Source organism: Solanum lycopersicum, chromosome 3 (assembly GCF_036512215.1).
Source record: "Solanum lycopersicum chromosome 3, SLM_r2.1".
In the NCBI taxonomy this organism is placed as follows: Eukaryota; Viridiplantae; Streptophyta; class Magnoliopsida; order Solanales; family Solanaceae; genus Solanum; species Solanum lycopersicum.
Genome location: NC_090802.1, coordinates 6,958,747 through 6,980,184, shown reverse-complemented (window position 1 = coordinate 6,980,184; position 21,438 = coordinate 6,958,747). Strand labels below are relative to the sequence as shown.

Here is a 21,438-nt window from a genome sequence, read left to right as displayed (position 1 = left end):
CTAGCTTTAGCTTTATCTTAAACTTCCAACAAACTTACTAAGAGAACATGGGGAAGGAGTCAAGAATGATATAATAAGCAATAAAGACTCCAAAAAAGCACCAAGGCAAGGTGGGACACAACATAATGAACTTTAGTTATGAACCTTAAAAGCAGTCTAGGGGGAAGAATTGAGATTAATAGGGAAAGATAAGGAAAGGTAGTGATAAATGATTGGTATAAAGAGATCTGACGACAGTAATGAGCAACCAGTCCCTTTTCTGACATAAACTTGTCTACTTATTCAACTTATAATAGCTTAAAAGAGTCTACCATGCACATTTAAAATTGAAGAACTTAGGTATCAACTGAAGCCACGTTTATGTATCAAACCCAATTATTATAATAAGATATTCAATAATATAGAATACGACTAGTATAGAGAGATCTGACGACAGTAATGAGCAACCAGTCCCTTTTCTGACAGGGTCTTTAGTACTTAGTACTGCACATTTGACAAACCAACAAGTTGTCTTGAAGTCTAGCTAGAGTACCAATCATTCATAAATTATTGCTATTGTGATCTATACCAGTAGGCAATAGTACCTTTTAAGATGACTCAAACAACAAGGGCCAGGGTCCTCTTTATAATCACATACTAGTGTTAATAACCTATATTAGAGTTAGGTATGACAGTAGGTCTGAGATGTACCACTAAGGTACATAGTGGAACGGAAGAAATCTCTTTATTCGAAAATATAAATTTGTCATTCAAATTATGAGAATAGAGAACCTTTTAGTAGGGGACGCTTTTCCCTTCAACGTCGAGCCAATAAATTTTGCATAGAAATGCATAATGCCAAAACCAAAAGAGAGTTAGACAGGTGGAGGTTAAATTACCAAACTTCGTCTTTTTTTCCATCACTCTCTACTTCGTCGTCATTTTTTTTATTTGAAAGGAAGTTCAGTTAATTGGTTGTATCAATCTTTAATTAGATGAATTTTCTTCGAACATCGAAAAATGTTTCAGTTTAATAAATCTAATATGGATGTGTCGTTGTTAAACTTTATTTGTTGTCTATCTTTAGTGAAGGGTGCAACTTTTTCAAGTGCAATTTTTATATTTTGATATATTTTTTGTGCCTGGTATAATTTTTGAAATTTGACGAATTTTTGTGTAGTATTTATTGTTAATGTTTTTTTCTTTCATAGGTTTCATTGAATTTAAGAAATATAATTTATTGAATATTTGAGGAGATCAATAGTGCTATTTTAAAGAAATTTAAAAGATCAAAATTACTTTAAAAAATATATATTCAAGAAACTACTTTAAACCTAAGCTAACCATAACATACCAATAATTATTATTATTTTCTATCTAAGATTTACTGGTGCAACAAAATGCTTAACTAATCAAATTGTGACACGTTGAAATAATATTTCTTTATTCTAAATTGATGTGAATGTAACAACTTATCACTATCTCTGTCAACACTAATTCTCAATTGCCATTATAGTAAATTAGTAACAAATATTTTATTTTATATATATCAAATAAAATTTTAAGATAAATAAAAGATTCAACATAAATTTTGCCAAACTCATATAATCACCTCTATCTATCATTACACAACTACAGAAAATATTGTTTTTGTATAAATTTCGTGAATATGTGTTTATTTATTTATAATTTAATATGTTCAAATTTTAAATTTACTAAGTTAAAACCAAAGATAAATTATACACTAGTGTTTAGAAGATAAATTTTAATTATTTAGTATCCAAACTAAATTTAATGTTCTTATCTTACTTCTGACCCTCCATCTCATATTACCCAAGGGCTGAATCTTAGTAGTAAGTACAACCTGTCAGAAACTAATCGAAGCGACTAGGGCTGAAACAAGTTCTTTTTTGCGTTTTTTTTGGTATTAATTTCTAAAATAACAACTTATAAGTATACCATGTGATAGAATTATACTCCATTTTTTTTGTTTCCCACTCAATATTTGACATCCATTGGGATTCCCCCATCGTGAGGTATCTCTAATAAAAGGTGGACGGATCTTATGCATCCCACCGCTACCCTTGTTGGTTTTATATATATATATATATATATATATATATATATATAAACAAATCTATATCCAACTCTAAAGGATGATTAACTAGATTGTTCTCAAAGTAAAAAAGTTATCAATCTTGGGAACTAGAAGTTTGGTGTAGAAAAATGTCAATCACAAACTTAATGTCATATCAATGTTTCATCTCATGTTCCTAACCCCCAAACAATGCAAACCAAAACTGGAGACAAAGGGAAAAAGAAGTAAGTAAATGAGACAACATATAAAGATTGGTTGTGATTGTAGACCATGTGGCAATAGCTTTTGGAATTTGTCTTGGAGCTTTTGGCTCTTTTAGTGCATCTCATTTCAATTTCCTCTATCAACCAAAAGTCAAATTTTCATAAACTTAAAAGGTCAGAAAATGTTCTTGAATACATTTGAGGAAGGCTTGAATTTATTTTTTTTGGATGACCCAGAAATCCGTCTGGGGGATGACTATAACTACAACTCTCAAAACTCGGAGATACTGAGGCATGCACCCCTTTACTATTCTCCACTTATACACTAGGCCTAGTTTTTATGGCGCTGTGGACTTGAATTCACAATCCAAGTCACAAGTCCATCAACCTTAGTCGCTTGAACCAAATGCATAGCAATCAGTTCTTCCTATAAGAAGCTCACACTAGCTAGATTGTATGCAAAGTATGAAGCTATAACAGTTTTAGTATGGCATTAATAGATAGGTTTCTACAAAAAAATGTCAGGCCGATGCATGTCACAAGATATGTACAGTAGCTCCTCCCAAGGGTTCAGTCATTCGACAATTCAAGTGGTACATGAGTTGAGTTTAGAAAAGTTCGGTTTCTACCTAGCTCTTTGTCATGCTCTGATGCTCTCCTTCCCTTTAGAACTACAACGGGCAGTAGTAGCTTCCTTTTTCCTTTATCTACACTTTGGCCAAAGACAGATCTCAAGGAACTCTGTCCATTTGATCCAAGTCCTGATCTTCTGAATTACCTATACTATTCAAAACTACGCCTAAATATAAAAGCTGCTAATACACAATTCCGAGGGGTAGGGACGTGGGTGTATCTCTTTAGGCCTACACCTAAAAAGATGAAAACATAGCAAACTGGAGTAGAGAGAATGTTTCATGAACACTAAACGTTAAGCCAGTTGCTGTCAAAACTCTGATTCTCATGCAAGATATGGCAAATGATTAATGATGCAAAATATTCTAAGAGATTTCACTTTAAACACTATCGAGTCTACAACTTTCAAGAGACTCAAACCAATGATATAAGTTATAACATGACTAGGATTTAACATTTTACACTCCCTTCCAGTTTATGTTACAAACTTTCCTTTTAGTCAGTTTCAAAAAGAACGACACACTTCTAAATTTTGGAAACAATTAGCTTTATAACTGAGCAAATGTTATGGCGGCATGTTTAAAGCTCTACTACTTTCAAAAGGTTTATAACCACACAAATGCTATGCCATATTTGAGGCCATAAGTTTCAAAGTTCCCATCTTTATTTCTTTCTCAACTCCATACGGATTTAAACCATCATATGAAAGCACATTCATTGTTGTTCCTGTAACATGAACAAAAGAATTAACGACCACAACACTTCTAGTACTATTTCCGTGAAAGAGGTTGCTGGCGTAGTTGTTGCCACCGAAAGCAAGTAGACCATGTGTAGAGTCACAATAACAACATACCCAATGTGAGGGTGGTGTGTACGCAGCCTTGTTTCCGATAGACCCTCCGCTCAAGTAAAGCATAATAAAATCACATATGGAAAGGAAAATATTGTAATGCAGAAGACAACGGTAACTACAACACATGGGTTAAAAAGCAAATAGACCATGTGCAGATTCATGCAAGAAAATAACAAAAAATTAACATCACAGGTTTCAACACGCAACAAATGAAAAATTGGAGGCGTCAACTATAGGGTTTGCAAGTAATGATAGAACTGCACAATTATAAAGAAACTTGGAAGTGATTTCTTTCTCCAATGACCTCTATATTGAGTGTACACACAGAATTACAAGCCCCCGATGTCATAAAAATATAATTACCGTCATTTATTCACTAAATATTCCAAAATTTCAAAACTGAAACCCCATTCCTCAGGGTTAGTACAGGACATAAATTCTATGACAACAAAATTCATTGTATAACCTCAGTAAACCAACTATATATCCCTTCATTTTTCTAACTTCCTTCAATAGTATAGTCATAATTGAAATTTAACAAAACTCCACCATTTCGGGAAAATAATCAATTAGAATTTTTACCATAATCTATAATTGGCTGAGCCTTACGCCCTCGCTGTAGCTGGAGGTGCTGCATCATCGCCCTCTTTCTCATTCCCTTCCATCTGACTAAGCAACTGTTTATTCTTCTCAAGTGCAGCTGCAACTTCAGGAGGCATATACTTCTCATCGTGTTTAGCCAACACTTCAGTAGCTGCAAAATAACAATCCCCACCTCTCGCCTTCTCAGTTAGCTGTAACTTTTTCTCACTCAAGATTTCATTCTCTTTCTTCTTCATCTCTTCAGTAAATGGCTTTATAAACCCTTCTACTACAACGGAGTGCCCTTCCCGAAAAAGATCCGGTAACGACCCATCATACTTAACCAAAATATCAGTTATCAAATCAGTTATCACAAATTCCATTTCTGGGGAATTGGGTATTGGTGTTACACTATTTTCTAGTACTAATCCACCGAGTCGAAATTTGGATCTTGTAGGGTTTTCAGCATGTTTTGCTAGAGCATCTGTAGGGGTTAAATAGAATACAAGTTGGTCTTGGAATTGGTTAAGGACTATTACTATGAATCCTGCTATGCAGCTGAATGTGATGGCATAGGTCCACAGACGGCGGGTTTGGAGTTGCCGGGCTTTGGCTGCGATATCAGGCCGAGCTGAACGGTGAGATCGTGCGGGCCGGGAGAGTGTGGAGAAGGATCTGAGGGTGAAAACAGTTTGGTTGGTATTAAAATGGGGAAATACTAACGGCTGCGATTGGTGGTGGAAAACTGAAATCAAAGGGTGAGATCTGGATAGAGCAGCGGTGGTTGTGGCAGTGGCGCCAGTGACGGCAGAACGAAGGCAATGGGAAGCTAGACGAGAAACTAAACGAGAAGAGAGTTTTGAAGCCATTGAGATTTTGTGGAATTTATCAGCTCCTGGATGGAGATAATAAGGAGGGAATTAAGGTTAGGCGTTGGGCGTTTGGTACTTCCAAAGTTCAGGTCCGATAATTCTGTAATTGGTAACTGAAAGTAGATATCAAAGACCAAACTTTCAAAGTTCACCAGTAATTTTACCAAATTATTGGCGTATCAAAACCTTCAAAAGTTTATTTATCACTGGCGTATATAGGTTGAATCGTCTAAGAAATAATATGGAGAGTTGGTAATACCATTCCTGGAAATTCCAATAAGTACAAGGCAATCCTAGCCACTATGAAGCACAACTGCAATACATGAAAAATAATAATTAGAAAGGTAACTGCAACCTATCAAATTTTAATAACCAAATATATTCTTGAAATTTTCGCGCATAAAAATTATTTGCAACCTTACTTCACAATTTTGATATGTTTAATAAAGGCAAGGGTTTTAATAATATCTTTAGAAGCATCTTCCTATTCTCTTTTCTTTTCTAATTCTACTTCTCTTTCTCTACTAGAATTATCTTCGATTAACTCAAACTCTAGCTGATTGGTGCAAATCGATCGAGACTCATTGTTCTAAGCTGTTGTAAATCCATTGTGTATATTAGCTGAATTTAGCTCCAGTTTACAATTAATTAACAATTCTACAATTCTGAGAAGTAATTCATAAATTGTCAGTATTACTTTTTTGTGATCATTGGAGCTCATTACAAGATCTTTTTAAACAAACACTACTAAAAAAAACAGTGAATACCGACCCACATGAGTAGAGGCAATTTGTGACTGGTATACCGAGCGAGTAGCTGAAACTGAGGCTCGTTTTAAAATATTAACTCGAGAGGGCACATCAGATGTCACGACCCCAGTGGGCCTTCTAATAGCATTGATCTTAAATTTGTTTTTTGGATTAGCGGATATTTTTTATTTACCCTTGTTTTTATCTACCATCTATATCAATTAAATATAAAGATTAAAACAGAGTAGTAATGTCACAATGTCGAACAAATATCAAACAAAGTTATCTAGGCCTTATAGGATCAACTAGTGTTGGTACTTACGCATAATAAACACATTATTCCTAAATTAAAGTTTAATATCAATACTAGATGGACACAAATCGATCTTACAAGAAATTAATTTTGTCATCAATAAGATCAACTAGTACTTATGCTTAAGAAACATACTATTCCTAAATTAAAGCTTTGTATTAACACTAGATGGACACAAATAAATCAATTTTGTCATCAATAGGATCAACTAGTGTTGATACTTATGCTTTACAAATATATTATTTCTATATTTAAGCTAAGTGTCAACACTAGATGAACACAAATCGATCTTCCAAGAAAAACACTCAATGGACACAAACAAATTATCACAAAATTAAAGCTAAGTATCAATATTAGATAGACATAAACACATTATAAAAAAAAATTGTACTTGAACTTTAGAAATTTAGAAACACCAAACTTTATCTCCTACTTTGATAAAAGAATCTCGTATCAACTTTTTTAGATGTTGAGCTTCCTCAATTGCCTAGCACCCAAAATCAACCCTTTCAACACTAAAAAAAAAAGATTCAATAATTATTAGTTACTACATGGCACAAACACAACATAGAAAAATCAACCCTTTCAACTGCCTATTTCCTAAATTTAGAAACAAATGATTTGAAAGATTCAATAATTATTAGTCAACATTTGTGTGTTATTTTTCCCAACAAGATCTTCCAAAAAGTAGTATAATCTTTTGAGGATCAAACTCATGCGGGCACAATACTACTTTTTGGATTCGACATAGGTACAACAGCTTTTAGAGAGTCCGAGCAACTAAAACTTTTAATAGGCCTGCTGTTTGCCAGGAAAGTTGTGTAAATCAGAATACAACAGAGTCTATCAGTATGGACAGATTCATATACCCAATCTCGAACTTTTTAGGATTAAGGAGCAGTTGATTGAAATAATCAATACAAAATGTTGATACAACACACAAATGCACTTCATTGAAGGTTAATCATTAGTACATGTTATTCTAGGCCTTATAGGCTTATATCATCAGCTGGGCGTTCACAACTAACAACATACTCGTATTCGAATGATGAGACTTATTTTCGATCAAAGAACGAAACAGAAGGAACAAACATCAACATAGAAAAAGAAAAAGAGAAGATTGAATTAAAAATTAATCCAGTAAGATAAACTTACCGTCACTGCCGGAGTTTGGTGTTACCAAGTGAGTTTTGATGTATACTCCCTCTGTTTGTAGCTGTTGCCGGAGATTGCAGCTGCCAGCCACGCGCTGCTGCTGCCGCCGATCTGCGCTGCTACTGCGACTTGTTGATGTTGCTGTTGATCGAGGCGGCGCGCCGCTCGGGAATGGTGGCTCGACCTGCTGCTGCAGCGCCGGTCGGGGATGGGTGGGGTGAGCGCCGGTCAGGGGTGGGTCGCTACTCGCTATGGGTTTGAGCTTCTCTTTTTTTTTTTTAAAGAATGTTAATTTTGTTAATTATCTATATTTAAAAATATTTATTAAAAACAGATAGGTAAAGTTGATATTATTTTAAAAAATAATATTTTAAAGGCTTAAGTCATATACGGCCACCTAAAGTTGTCTGCATATTTCAGTTAGACACTTCAACTAAGGTTTGTACCTATTGAACACCTTATTTATTCATAAATCATTCCTATTAGACACAAAATGATGAAAGGCAAAAAGAGTGTGTTCCACTCTCCTTTAGCGCGTATAGCTATTAAAAATTTAATTTTTTTCTTTTTTTCTTTTTATTTTTCAACTTATATACTTAATTTTTTAAAATTAAATAAAAAAATGAAAAAACTTGTCTTCTTCTTCACTTCTTCACTGCAGTCATCCTCTAAGTACTCTCTAACTCTGTTTTATTTTTCTTTTGCTTTTACCTTAATTTTTTAAAAGTTAATAGATCTAAAACTCAAATGTTGTAGCAAAGCTTCATTTTTTTTTTATAAAAATAATATTAATTGATTATTCTTTTAATCAAAAGTTGTTATTTTTTTAAGATAATTATGGTAGCAAGTGATTAAAGAAAATTCAAGTTGTTGTTTTCTTTAGATAATTATGGTAGTAAGTGATCAAAGAAAATTCAAAATGGACGAAAAGCTTTACAATGGCAGCAAATTTTGACGAAGAAGAACAGGGATGGGGGTTGATAAAATAATTTGTTTTTTTCTTTTAATTTTTTTAATTTAATTGCCACGTTTTATCATTTTATTGGTCTATCTGCTATGTATTTGTGTTTGAAACACACACACTTATGTCTTTCCATAAATTTTCATTTTGTGTTTAATAGATATAAATTTGTTAAGATTAAAGTGTTCAATAGGTACTGTGCTAAGTTAAGGTGTCTAAATGAAATATGCGGACAACTTTAAGGACTTGTATATGACTTAGGCCTATTTTAAATATATCGACCTTTTAGGATTTGTAATTATTAATTTATTTTAATATAAACTCACCTCTTATGGTTGATTTTATATATATATGTTTCATATCAGAACCACTAATATATAAGACTTGATTTATAAATTTTTTGAGGAGTATATAATTAATCAACATATTTTTTACTCTGATGAATTATCCTTTACATGTCATAGCCAGCGATATGATCACCACATTTGACATTCATTCAAGATCGAACATATAATCTTGATAGGACTTCTTTTGTACAGTAATTTACGGTATTATGTTGTCTATTTCATAAAATCAGATAAGACTTTGAAGGTTATATACGTACAAATAATTAAATAATTAATTGTATAAATATAAAATTTATAATTAATTGTTATCATGACATTTCTACAAGTATTATCTCACATTTCATTTTCGGATGGATGATATTTTAGCTATTCACCTCTACATCATTACATGGGATATTAAGTTCATGATTTGACGATACACCGATAGAATTTGTACATTACTTTAGAAGTATAAGTATAATTATCTCCTAATTCATATCAACGTAATTGCATACTCTAAATATGGATTGTTGATGTTCTTTTGTTTATTTCACAAATTCTAACGTTTTATTTATAAAATTATATAAAATTGTTACACTTTTTTATTGTAACTGTAAAATGAAAATTTAATGTTATGCACAATAGCAAAATTATGATTAATAGGAATAGTTTAAACAAACACACCTCGAATTTCGCTTTTATTAAAAGCAATTAGATTAAATTAAAATTACCGACCTCATGAGGTTGGTATTTTATATGAATTTAATCTTTAACTTACATAAAACCGTCATTCGGAGGATGATTTGTGTAAAGTTAATTAAAAATATTAATTTATTAATTTTCTGAAAGTCACTATATAAATATTTTACTGAAAACTTATTTAATTACATACTATTTAATTTTATCGACTTCCGGAAGTTGATATTATAATTTTTTTTTATTTTACACAAAATCATCCTCCGGAAGACGATTTAAATAAAATTAATTCAAAATATTTTTAATTTTGTTTTTTATATATAATTGTAAAAATAAAATATTTGTTATTCATTTATTTAATATCGACATCAAGAGGTCAGTTTTTATTGTAATTCATTTTCGGATAAAATTCCAACCTCCTGAGGTAAATGTTTGGTTTTTCCATTTTATTTTGCATAAAAACCAACTCCTTGCAGTCGATTTTCTAGAGTTTTTTCTTATTTTTTATTCTTCTTAACAATACTAACCTTGGAGGTCGAAAATACCAACTTTCAGTTGAGGTCGGTATTCTTTGTTTAGTATCTAATGGTATCAAGGAGGAAGACATAGTGATTAAGCGAAAGCTAGCTAAATTAATGCTTGATGCCATCAAAGTGTATAAAAACTTTAGTGGTAACAAAGAAGAAAACAGTTTTCACTGAAAACACTACTAGTAATTATTTGATACCATCAGGATATAGATACACTCTACTGGGATCAAGGAGAAAATATAGCGATTCAGTGAAAACTAGTTAAATTGATGCTTAATAGCATCAAAATATATATTTACTTTGATGATATCAAAGAAGAAAATGCAGTGCTTCACTAAAAACACTACTACTACATACTATTTGATACCATCAGAGTGTATGTATATATATATACAAACACTACTATATATATCACCATTATGTGAATCATCCCCAATCAACTTAAAACATGGAGGATCCCACATTTGTTATTCACCTACATCATCATCCAACAAAGAATTAGACATAGGAGCATGACACATCAACGACGTTGCTTACAATACATTAAACAAAAATACATAGATTATTGATGCATAAAATTCAAAAGAAGTTTCGATATCAATAATCCTTAGCTTAAAAATAACAAAGATTGAAAGAAGAAATCATATATAGGGTAATGGGGATTAATATATTCAAAGAGGGGAGTTATTGTAGCAATTTTGTGAGTTCGACGATACTTTGAATTCAAAATTTCTCTACTATTAAGCATAATTGTATTTTAATGGAGGACGGGGGTATGAGTGAACATAGTTTCGATCAGGGGTCCATTAAGGGCTGATAGTTTGGATTGGATCTAATTTGTATAATTTTCTCTTAATTATATACTTTTCATACACTTTTTAACATTTAATATACACTAAAAATTGCTACAAAAGGTTATGACTAGATGCCCAAAAAAAAGGGAAAACTAACACGATATTCAATAAAAGCAAAATAATTACAAATATATATCCCTTTGCATTTATATCCACTAGATAATTACACTATATACCCATCAACTAGTTTCGCTTAGTCAGTGCTAAATCAGTATTATATACTATATTGATGTCATTAAGACTGAAAATTCTGCTTAACTCATATTGAATTAATATTACATATTGTATTTGTATCATTAATATACATACTGTATTGGTATAATTAAGATTTCTTGTTCTAAAAGTATTTATTAGTGAATGATATTGTAAGAGAATATATATATATATATATATATGTATGTATACTGTTATTGTAGCATTGACTGATGATTAATTTCCAAACAAGAAACCTTAAGTATCATAAAATATTTATATATATTCTTATGGTATCATTGACTAATGAGTAATTTCTGAACAAGAAACATTAATGATATCATAACAATATACGAGTATATAGATATTCAGGGTCGTCTCAACAAGTTTGGGGGCCTAAAGCCAAACATTATAAAGAGGCCCTTATTTTTTAGTTGATAAATATAAATTGAATAATTATAATATACTAGTGTTATCCTATAAATGAGGTCTGGAGAAGCAGGATATATGTAGACTTTATGATGTAAGAACACAAATAATGTAAATTTTCAATGAAAATTATATAATATGAAGTTAGAATAATAAAACACAACTCAAATTTTTAAAATGATATTAAAATAGTGTAGCAATGAATTTGATAAGTTAATAAATAATATTAAAATAGTGTTGATTAGTTTTAGTGCTTGAAATTTGAATAAGACACCAAAAATAAATTTGATTTTTTCATAAACACACAACAATAGATATCACATAATAGAGTATTTGAATGTTTAAGAGATTTAAGAATGTTCAATAATGAAAGAATAAAAAATAGTGAAGGGAGAATAAAGAAAAGTAAATATTTTAAGAACACAATATTGTTGGTTCATGATAATTGTCAAAATATAAATGAGCTAGACAACAAAATAGATAGCCAGCCACATGCGAAACTAGAGAGGATAGATACTATAATTAACTAGCCACATAAGAATCTAGAAAAGACACTCCAATCAACTAAACAATATTCAACTTCTCAATTGTATTTTCAATACAAAAAATTATTTTCAAATTTATCTGTACATGAAAATTTTTGACAATATATATACACACATCTTTGAGAGAAATTTGGCACCCCAAAGCGATTTTTATTTTAGTGGCCTTATTGTCAAGACGGCTCTGTAGATATTTACTTATAGTAATTTCATAACAAAAAACTTAATGATACAAATACTATATATATATATATACGTATATATATATATTAGTCTTTGTGATATCAATACAATATATGATACTGATTTAGTATCAATTAAGCAAAAATTATCAACCTCAATGATACCAATACAATATATGATATTGATTTAATATCACTTCGAAAATTATCAACCTTAATGTGGGTGTATGGGTTGTAATTATTTAAGAGAGAATGAGTATTTTGGGTTTTTATTTTGAGTTTGTATATGAACTTGTAATTATTTTAGATTTGATGGTCCATTTATGCAGTCCCCCCCCCCCTCCCCCGCCACCTCCACCCCCAAAAAGAAATGATTGTGTATTTTACACAATTTTCTTAGTATTAAGAGCTAATTACATTCTATTTCTATTCTTTTTCAAATTACAATTTTAAAAAAAAATTAAGGATTTCGGATACCTCACTCAACGTTCCGTTTCATCACGTCCCGATTTTGAATACATCACTCAATATCTCAATACCTCGCGTCCCAATTTTTTATTACATCACTTCACAACCTATACATTGTGTTCCGACACATTATATTTGTTATTACAAGACATACTTGTTTCGGTACATCGTTCAATATTTCGATATATTACCTTTGTTGATAGAAGAAACACATATCCCGATACACTGTGTCACGATACATTGCGTAATGAATGATGTATTTGAAAATAGAAGAGAATTAAATTTTTTATATTTTTTTCAAATAGTAGAAAATTTTAGAAAATATGATAGAGTAATTATGCATTTAAGCAATTTTTCCATATTTGTTCACCCTGTGCTAAAAATATTAATGTTCCAATGTGTATGTTTTTGAGCCTGGGTTGCCTTTGAAGATTTATAATTCTGAAGAGAATTTACAACATATAAATCAAAATTTTAACCAAAAATTGATATTTTGTTAAATATTATAGACAAATACTGATCTTAAATTGAAACTTCCAATTTAGAACCCAATTTACAGGGTCAAACACCTACAACAACCAGACATCCATTTAATACATCAAGCTATGTTACAACTTCAAAAGTGAAACAATGAGTTGAAAATCAAACTATAAGTTGTCTTTCATTTTAGGTTGGATATGAAATTTTCACGATCAAACGCTGATTTTCGATTAAATTGTACCCCAAAAAGCAAAAAAGCCAATAATATTTATGGGCAAATGGATCCTTTACCTTCCAGCAAAAGTATTAAATCATAGAACTCACACAACAGATGCTGCTTCTATTTTAGCAGCTACTGTTAGTTTTACATACTTGCACATAATGATATTCTCATCAATAAATCTTGCCTTGCATTTAGAACTTTTCAGAGAGAATACACATAAATTCCTTAACATCATGCAGCAACCCGATACGAAATGTAAAATATCATGAGTTACAATCTCAGCACGAAAATCATTCACAGGCTGGTTTCGTGTCGAAGCTGCTCAAGCAGATTGCAAAAGCTTGGAATGCGGAAAGGGGGTAGCAGTAATCCATGGTGAAGATGTCTTTTCCAATTTTTCCAAATTGCAAAATTGTTGTTTCTTGTACTGCAGCTGGTATATTGTGAGATGGATCAACTGCTGCAACTAGTTGAAAGTTTTTCACGGACGCCACTGTGACTCGGCCTTTAAAGTTTAGGCACCAGCACTGCAATTGTTCATGCCATCGAGGGGCTTTGTTTTTTAGCACAAGTGGCTCTCGAGAAAGGACTGACACTGTCGAGCTGCTATTTACAGATGGCTCCTTCGCTTTTGAGACTAACGCGGGAGATGACTTCTCGTCAAAATGTTGTGGGAATGATGTAGGCGTTGGAGCACTACCTCCCTCTTGGATAGAGGAGAATGGGATGGAATGCATAGCGCAATGCATTCTCCTAGGTCCCCGTGTACGGAGAACGTTGAGTTCATAGGAAACGGTGGCTATACTGTAGTTGCACGCAGATACTGTCGGAGATACTTGCTTCGTACTGAATCGTCGACTAAGTCTACCACGATGTGGAATGGCTGCTTCACTTGGAAGTTGGTTATCATATATGGTGAATTTGGTCCCAAGGAAGTTAGATCTGGTCAAATTGTAAGAAAGTTGTTAAAACAAAATGGAATGAAATGAAAGTATTTTGACATTATGACCGACGTCGATGGTTTAGCTATAGAAAAAGCAGTTTGACGGAACTTGCCTCAGTTTTCCAACATACGTACTGCTAGCTCGAGAAAAATCATCAGAAACCAAGGAAATTACAAAGTCTGTGCTAGTTGCCCTTCTGATCCTTTTGGCAGCCAGCAACAATTTATCGCTCTCATCCTCGGCTGTCATGAAGTACCATATCAGACTGTACTTTTCAGTGACAGTAGATTATACCAAAACACCAAAAAAATAGAAAGGAAAAAAGGGGCAGCTCAGTGGACTAAGCTTCCGCTATGTGCGGGGTCCTGGGAAGGGCCGGACGCCCGGACCACAAGAGTCTACTATACTTAGTCTTACCCTGCATTTTTACAAGAGACTGTTTCCATAGTTTGAACCCATGACCTCCTAATCACAACAACTTTACCAATTACGCCAAGGCTCCCCTTTCTAAACCACAACAGTAAGAATCAATAAACAGTTCGGCAGTTCTGGTGTAGTCTAGTGTATATAACTTGATGGGTGTCTTCAGCCAACCAAAGTATAAATCTTCCATCAAAGAAGAATTTATAGAGACTTACGACGGAATTACATTCATCGACTAAATACACAAGGTAGATCTTGAAGTTGATACCAACTAAACACAATTATGGAAAATCATCTTCATGCTATAATAAAACTGTCAAAAGATGAAACAATACAAGTGTCAAGAAGAAAAGCAAAGTGTGACTTACATGGAGTCAAACCAAAGTAGAGGCGATAAACTGAATTAGCTCTGTCCCGTTTGATAAAGCAATGAATTGGGGATTCACGGGGACCCGGCTGGTACAAAACAGAAACGGAAAAAGAGGTTTCAGTTTCTTCTTCTTTTTTTGGTGATTGGCAAGAAGAACAAGATAATAATCGAACAGATCAAGGAATCTACCTGCTTTAGTGAAATGGGGAATGTAAGCCTACCACATTCTTCAGGAGTCTTGACAATCTCTTTTGTAACTTCCCTCCATGACTTACAAACAGATGCACAAAAGACTACCGCTGTCCGAGCAGGAAATGATGTCTCACTCTCTTCAACCCTGCGGACAATATCTAAAAGTAGTTCTGGTGGTATATTTGCCCATTGGCCTTGTTGATTGGGATCAAAAGGAACCACATCAGGCGCTATATGTGTTCGGGTTCTGTTTCGCCAATGCCTTCCCTCCACTTCCCCTCTCCTTGATATACTCCCTATCCCATCTTTCATTTCTTTCAGCTCGCGGACAATGCTCTTGAACGACATCTCTATTGATCACATCAACTAGCCTTTCCTACATTGGGATGGCAAAGAATTTAGAAGAATCAAAAAGGCATTTGAAACAATGAAAACAAGAAGAGCTTTGGCTAGTTCTATGAAAAAGAACTTTCAAAAATTTTCTATTTTTGACTATATACACTACTTCCAACAAGCAGATCTGACACTAAATAGTTAAGCCTCTTTCAATCAATCATCAACGACAAACAACATACCCCATCCCCTACCTTTGTGCGGTAGAGAGGTTGTTTCTGATAAGCCCTCGACTCAAACACAATTGTAAACAAAGCATGACTAAAGAAAAATATACCATGCACCAAAATAGCAAGATAAACCGAACAATGAATTAACAGGCAATTAGTGAAAATCAGGAGAATAAGATACTAGGAGCATACTAACTACAATCCCTTATCCTCATTCCACCTCTTCAAAAGAAAAGAAGTTAAGCAACAAATACTTAATACCATCAAAACTTCTACCCCAAGCTCACACAATAGACCTCCAAATCTCCAAACCCCAAGCACCCCAACCATTTCACTCTATTTGAGTCCAAATCATTACATTAGAGATCAAAAAAAGTTGAAAAAGGATATGCAAGAAGGTATTTGTATAAAATGAAAACTTTATTAGGAATTAACTATTCCCATTTTCAAAATTTAAGCAATAACAACACAGCCATACTTTAGAATACCCATCACCAGAAAGGCATATTAATATTTACACAATTTCTAGCACCGTTCAAGAATTGTAAAAAAATCAAAACTTTATTAGAAATCAACTGTTCCCAGTTTGAAAAAAGTGCAACTTAATACACCAACAACTTAAAATCCCATTCTCCATAAAGTCAAACAGATTTTGCACAATTTCAGCCAAAAAAAAAAACTTCATCAGAAAACAACCTTCAGCTCCAAAATTAAGCAAAAATAAACATAAATGAAGCTCGGATCTGAAATAAATTGAGGATGGTTGGGAAGAAAACAAAGCTAAGCATTAAAGTTTGCACAATTTCTAGCAAAGTTCAAGAAATTGCGGTAGAAATGAAAACTTCTAAATCTGAAAAAAAAAAAGCAACCCAAAAAAGGTCTAAAATAGAAGAAAGAGGAGAAACAAACCTGAGAATACGTAGCAAAAAAGACGATATATGATGAGAAAAAGCTCAAAAAATGGGTACAATCAGATCAGATCAAACACGGCTAGTTCCGGCCATGTTTTCCGGCGAAACCCTGGTGGGTAAACATTAAATTTTTTCCCGGTGACCACCAGTAGCACCACCAACTCCGCTGTATCCTCCGCCGCCACCACCAATTTGAACGGAAAAAATGGCTTTTCCGATAAGTATCGAAAGTTCCTCTCACCAATTAATTTTTTATTTATTTATTTGGTTTACCAGTTGTCTTTCCACCAAATGATTTATTTTTTTTCAATTTTAAGCTAGATTTTGGACCTAGGGAATAGGGACTCCCTCACTATTTATTTATCTTTAAATCCAATATTTTTTGGATAAAAGTTAAGGTGGTCAAAAATAATTATTCAAAAATATTATACTTCATACTTATTTTTTACGTTTCAAAATCTTTTAAAATGTTTTTAAAAGAATATGTTTAATGTTTTATCTGATATATTTAAAATTTCGATATTAAAAAGAATATTTTAGGTATGTATTCTTCTCAAGTTTTGGTTTCTTTACGGCATGAATTTACTGAGCAGTTAATGGAAAAGCAGACAGTTTCTGAAATAACGATTATTTATTCAATCCAAATCTCCTTTTAACATGGATCGACGTATAATAGAATCAACAGAGAGAAATTCTGAGTAACGAGAGTGATTCTTATATCTTTATTTTAGATTATGAATTCAAAAATATAATTTGTGTATATTTTATTATTTTTAGGGTTCAAACCCTACTTGTGCGACTACCTTAAATATTGTTCATTGTTATTATTGTATTATTTATGTCGGAATATACAATTATTTATTCTTAAAACATAAGAACAAAATTATCTTAGGAGAATCTCTTTTATAATATTTTTTTTCTCTTAAATTGGTAAAATTCATACCCTCATAAAAATAATTATTTTAGGATGTGATTTTATTAATTTATTTATTTTGGTAGTTTTTTCTTTCTTCCCGCATGGGTGGTGGGCCAATTTGTTAAAGCATAAAAATAATAATTCAAATATGGAAAAGAAAATGGAAAATACGCTGGAAAAGGTACAATGATCCTTAATAAGATTATGGTATTTGAAAAAGATGACAACAATGATTAGTATTCAAACAATTTGTAACATGCTACAATCATGACATGTATTTAGGTTGGTGTAATTATAATGCTTAATTAATAAGGTCGATCGCGGTGGAGTGATAAAAAAAAATTATTCTTTATTAGAAATTTTGAATTTAAATTTATTAAATATGAAATTGTTTTTATTAGGATTTTTTTTAAAAAAATATAATTTTTCAATATGAATTGAAATTTAATTGAAGTTTCATGTTTATACCAAACCTCGAATAAAAAACGATGATCATCCACTAATAAGTTGACATTTTTCATACTCTATCTGTCCATTTTTAATTATTATGTTGTGATTTTCGAAAGTTAATTTGATTGATTTTAAAGATTAAATTAGATTACATTAATTTGATATTTTAAACAAAAAATTAGATATTAAAAAATTATATGAAAAGTATTATACATTCTAATTTTTTATATATCAGAATGATGAAAAAAATATATCATAAAATATTACTCAAAAATTATTATCGTTTGACTCTAAAAACAAAAACTACGATATTAAAAATGGAAGGAGCTAATAATATATTTGTTCCAATTTAGCATGATATCTTTTTCCCATTTCTCAAAATAGATAATCACACAACTTCATAAATAAGATATCATATACATTATTACCAATATATTTTTGCTATACTTAGAATATTTGAAGTTGGAGTTAAAAGATGAAATTGTATGTGCAAATAATATTTAATTATCTTAATGCACTTTCTAAAAAGAACATTAATATAATTTAACAGAGCCGATTTTATAAAATTAAAAATTTTGTGATAAATTTAGAAAATATATATAGTAAAAAAATTAATATTTTTCAAATTTTAAATACAACTTTAAATTTTATTCATGAAGATTGAGTTGATTAATTTTGTGCATCTGAAATTATTATGGCTTTTAGAATAATGAGTTATTATCTAAGCTAATGTAAAAGAAAATTAATCTAGTTTCATAAGTGGTAGGTTCATTAGAGAACATTATATGAATTTAGGAGATTATTTTTTTGATTTCTCAAGTGTCTGAAATTTAGATTAGAATTTTAATTTAATTTAAATTACACACGATAAATATCATTTAAAGATAGAACAATTTTATCATTATACCACAATCCACGTTAATGATTCAAAAATTATTTATAAAAAGTTTCTTTTCGCTCTAATTTAAAGTGAGGAGATCCACTTTCTCAATCTCTTTGAATTACACCTTTCTATATAAAATGTCTTAGATCAAATTGAAAAATTGAATTGAATTCATTTCGATTTAATGATCATATGAACCAAAAATTGAATTAACTAAATAGAATTTACCCAAAATCAGTTTAACTAATACTTTCTCTGTTTCCATTTTTTTCCCCACTTTTTCTATTTTTAGTTGTTCTAATTACTATTTAATTATTTTAACAAATCAAGAGACGATTTTTTATCTATTATACTCTCAATTACTTAATTTGAAAAAGGTAGAACTTTTTAAAAATTTTAAATTCTTAATTCGTCTATTTCATAATTAATAGTGGTAAAATAATAAACTCACTATATTAATAATTGTTTTCTTAATATATGTATCAATTTAAAATTAAACAAATAATTAGAGACAGAGAAAGGAAGTAAATTATATACCATTATTATGATTTTGTAACTAGTGTTTAGGTTTATGCTAAGTTATAAGAGTAACTTTAAATCATGATTCCAATCATTGATTATTTGTAATTAAAATTCTTAAAAAAATACTCCTCTTCTGTTTAGTTATTTTTAAAATAAAATTATATACAATACATTTTTATATTTCTTTTTTTATTTCCGCACATAATTCGAGTTTTAGTGTATCATATTATCCTTGCCCCTAGGTACTTTACATATGTTATCTTAAAATTTGAAATGCACCTCGTACAATGCATAAAGGTACGCAAGACAAGGTTGTGACATTTTTTATTTGATTTTTTAATGATATATAGAAAACCAATGTCAATATGAGTGGCAACAAGATCCGATAAAGGATTATTAATTATTAAGAATTTTTATACTATCAATTCATTTTTGATTTGGCGTGAGAGATAATTTATTTTATTTTAAGCATATTATAAGTTATATATATATATATATATATATATAGATAGATAGTATCAATATATGAATCTCTAGTAAGATAAAGGGAACATTATAAGGTAAATTATATTCATCAATTTCCTAAAATGTCGATCTCAACTCTTCGTTGGCTTATATATTACAAATGATCATCTACTCACTAAATTTATATGTATAGTTGAATGTTATTAGTTGTGGATGTCGATTGTGATGACGTTGGTTAATATCGGTGGCAAATTAACGATAGCTAATAGTGATGGTAGTAATTGCGCTGACAATTGATAGCTATTAATAGTAATGCATAATTATGATGGTTGTCATATATAATGTGGTGACTAATGTTGGTTTGTATTATTGCGATAATGGTGGTTAGTGATGATCGATGATTTTAAATTATGACTAGTGGTAATGACAAGTAACTGTATATAGTGATTGAGATTAATAGTAATTGTGATTGAAGATGATGATTAATGATGGTGAGATATAGTTGATAATAAAAATAACAATGGTGGGGTTGAGAATGGTGGTGTAATATTCCAGAAAATTTTTTGAACTAAGACTCGAACCGTTCATCGTAATGAGTGAGATTTTACCAATGAATTAAAAATTTTTTTAGTATTAAGGTTATTACATTAGACTTAGCACCAAGAGTTTCAAAAATAACTAAATTGGAATTAGTAAAAATCTGAAATTTGGAGAGTTAAGTTAAGTATGAGTTTTCAGTCAATTTTCAAACGACCATAACTCCTAGCATAGGATGATTTAGGTGTTCTACAAGATACCATAGGAAATATCTTTGAATTATCTTTTCAAAGTCGCCGAGTTTGCTAAGTTTTGAGTTCAGATGAGTGAGATATGACCTTTTGAAGTTAGGGTGTCCAGTTAAGGAAAGTTAGCTGAAAATATAAGGGGTATTTTAGTCCTTTCCTTAACCAATAAGATTTAATTCGTTTTTAGTAATATGTTAGGGGTCTATTCCTTTTGGTTTTAGTTTTACAATCCTAATATACACCTAGGATTTTAGTTAATAGTTCAAGAAGAGGCAAGAAAAGAAAAGAGGAAAAAAAAGGCAAGGATGAAGCGTTCATCGACGTTCTTGAGTTTAGTTACAAATTTTCGCCATGATTTTAATCCCTAAGAGGTATTTAATATTTCATAGTGTTGGTTTAGTTCAGCCACACGCCAATCATGTTATATTCAGCGAAATTCATTTTTAAAGTTTAAAGATTAGAGTTCTTGAGGTTCATTCTAAATCTTGTTGTGTTAGGTTTGATGAATTCTTGAGATGAATTTGAGTAATTTGAGTGTAATTAAGTTAAGTAATCGAATACAAGTGATTGGGGAAGACATCGTTCGATTTTAGGCGAGTTAGGATGAGAAAAAAAAGTAAGGACGTTTAGCAAAATTTCTGGGTAGGGATCTGGCACGCCGCACATGCCAGAGCACCCAAACCCTTCTCTGTAC

At 31.2% G+C, this 21,438-nt stretch overlaps 2 protein-coding genes across 2 annotated transcripts; both read right to left on the bottom strand.

The window, feature by feature from the left end:
* Nucleotides 1-4,111: 4,111 nt before the first annotated feature.
* Nucleotides 4,112-7,736, bottom strand: LOC101251858 (cytochrome c-type biogenesis protein CcmE homolog, mitochondrial). Its single transcript, XM_004234505.5, has 2 exons — nucleotides 7,438-7,736; nucleotides 4,112-5,533 (listed from the first exon to the last, which is right to left on the bottom strand). Exon 2 carries the CDS (start codon nucleotides 5,215-5,217, stop codon nucleotides 4,372-4,374), a length of 846 nt encoding a protein of 281 aa, XP_004234553.1. The 5' UTR covers nucleotides 5,218-5,533; nucleotides 7,438-7,736; the 3' UTR covers nucleotides 4,112-4,371.
* A 5,628-nt stretch (nucleotides 7,737-13,364) lies between these two features.
* On the bottom strand, nucleotides 13,365-17,220 carry LOC101251554 (tubby-like F-box protein 5). Its single transcript, XM_004234504.5, has 5 exons — nucleotides 16,722-17,220; nucleotides 15,247-15,625; nucleotides 15,056-15,143; nucleotides 14,377-14,506; nucleotides 13,365-14,262 (listed from the first exon to the last, which is right to left on the bottom strand). Exons 2-5 carry the CDS (start codon nucleotides 15,595-15,597, stop codon nucleotides 13,611-13,613), a joined length of 1,221 nt encoding a protein of 406 aa, XP_004234552.1. The 5' UTR covers nucleotides 15,598-15,625; nucleotides 16,722-17,220; the 3' UTR covers nucleotides 13,365-13,610.
* Nucleotides 17,221-21,438: the final 4,218 nt, after the last annotated feature.

Excerpts from the sequence above, each read along its gene's own strand:
- LOC101251858 (XM_004234505.5), bottom strand. The coding sequence starts at position 5,217 with ATGGCTTCAAAACTCTCTTCTCGTTTAGTTTCTCGTCTAGCTTCCCAT.
- LOC101251554 (XM_004234504.5), bottom strand. The coding sequence starts at position 15,597 with ATGTCGTTCAAGAGCATTGTCCGCGAGCTGAAAGAAATGAAAGATGGG. Across the intron at positions 14,507-15,055 it reads CTACTTTGGTTTGACTCCAT|CCGAGGATGAGAGCGATAAA; the intron begins GTAAGTCACACT and ends ACTTCATGACAG. Across the intron at positions 14,263-14,376 it reads ACGTATGTTGGAAAACTGAG|ATCTAACTTCCTTGGGACCA; the intron begins GCAAGTTCCGTC and ends CAATTTGACCAG.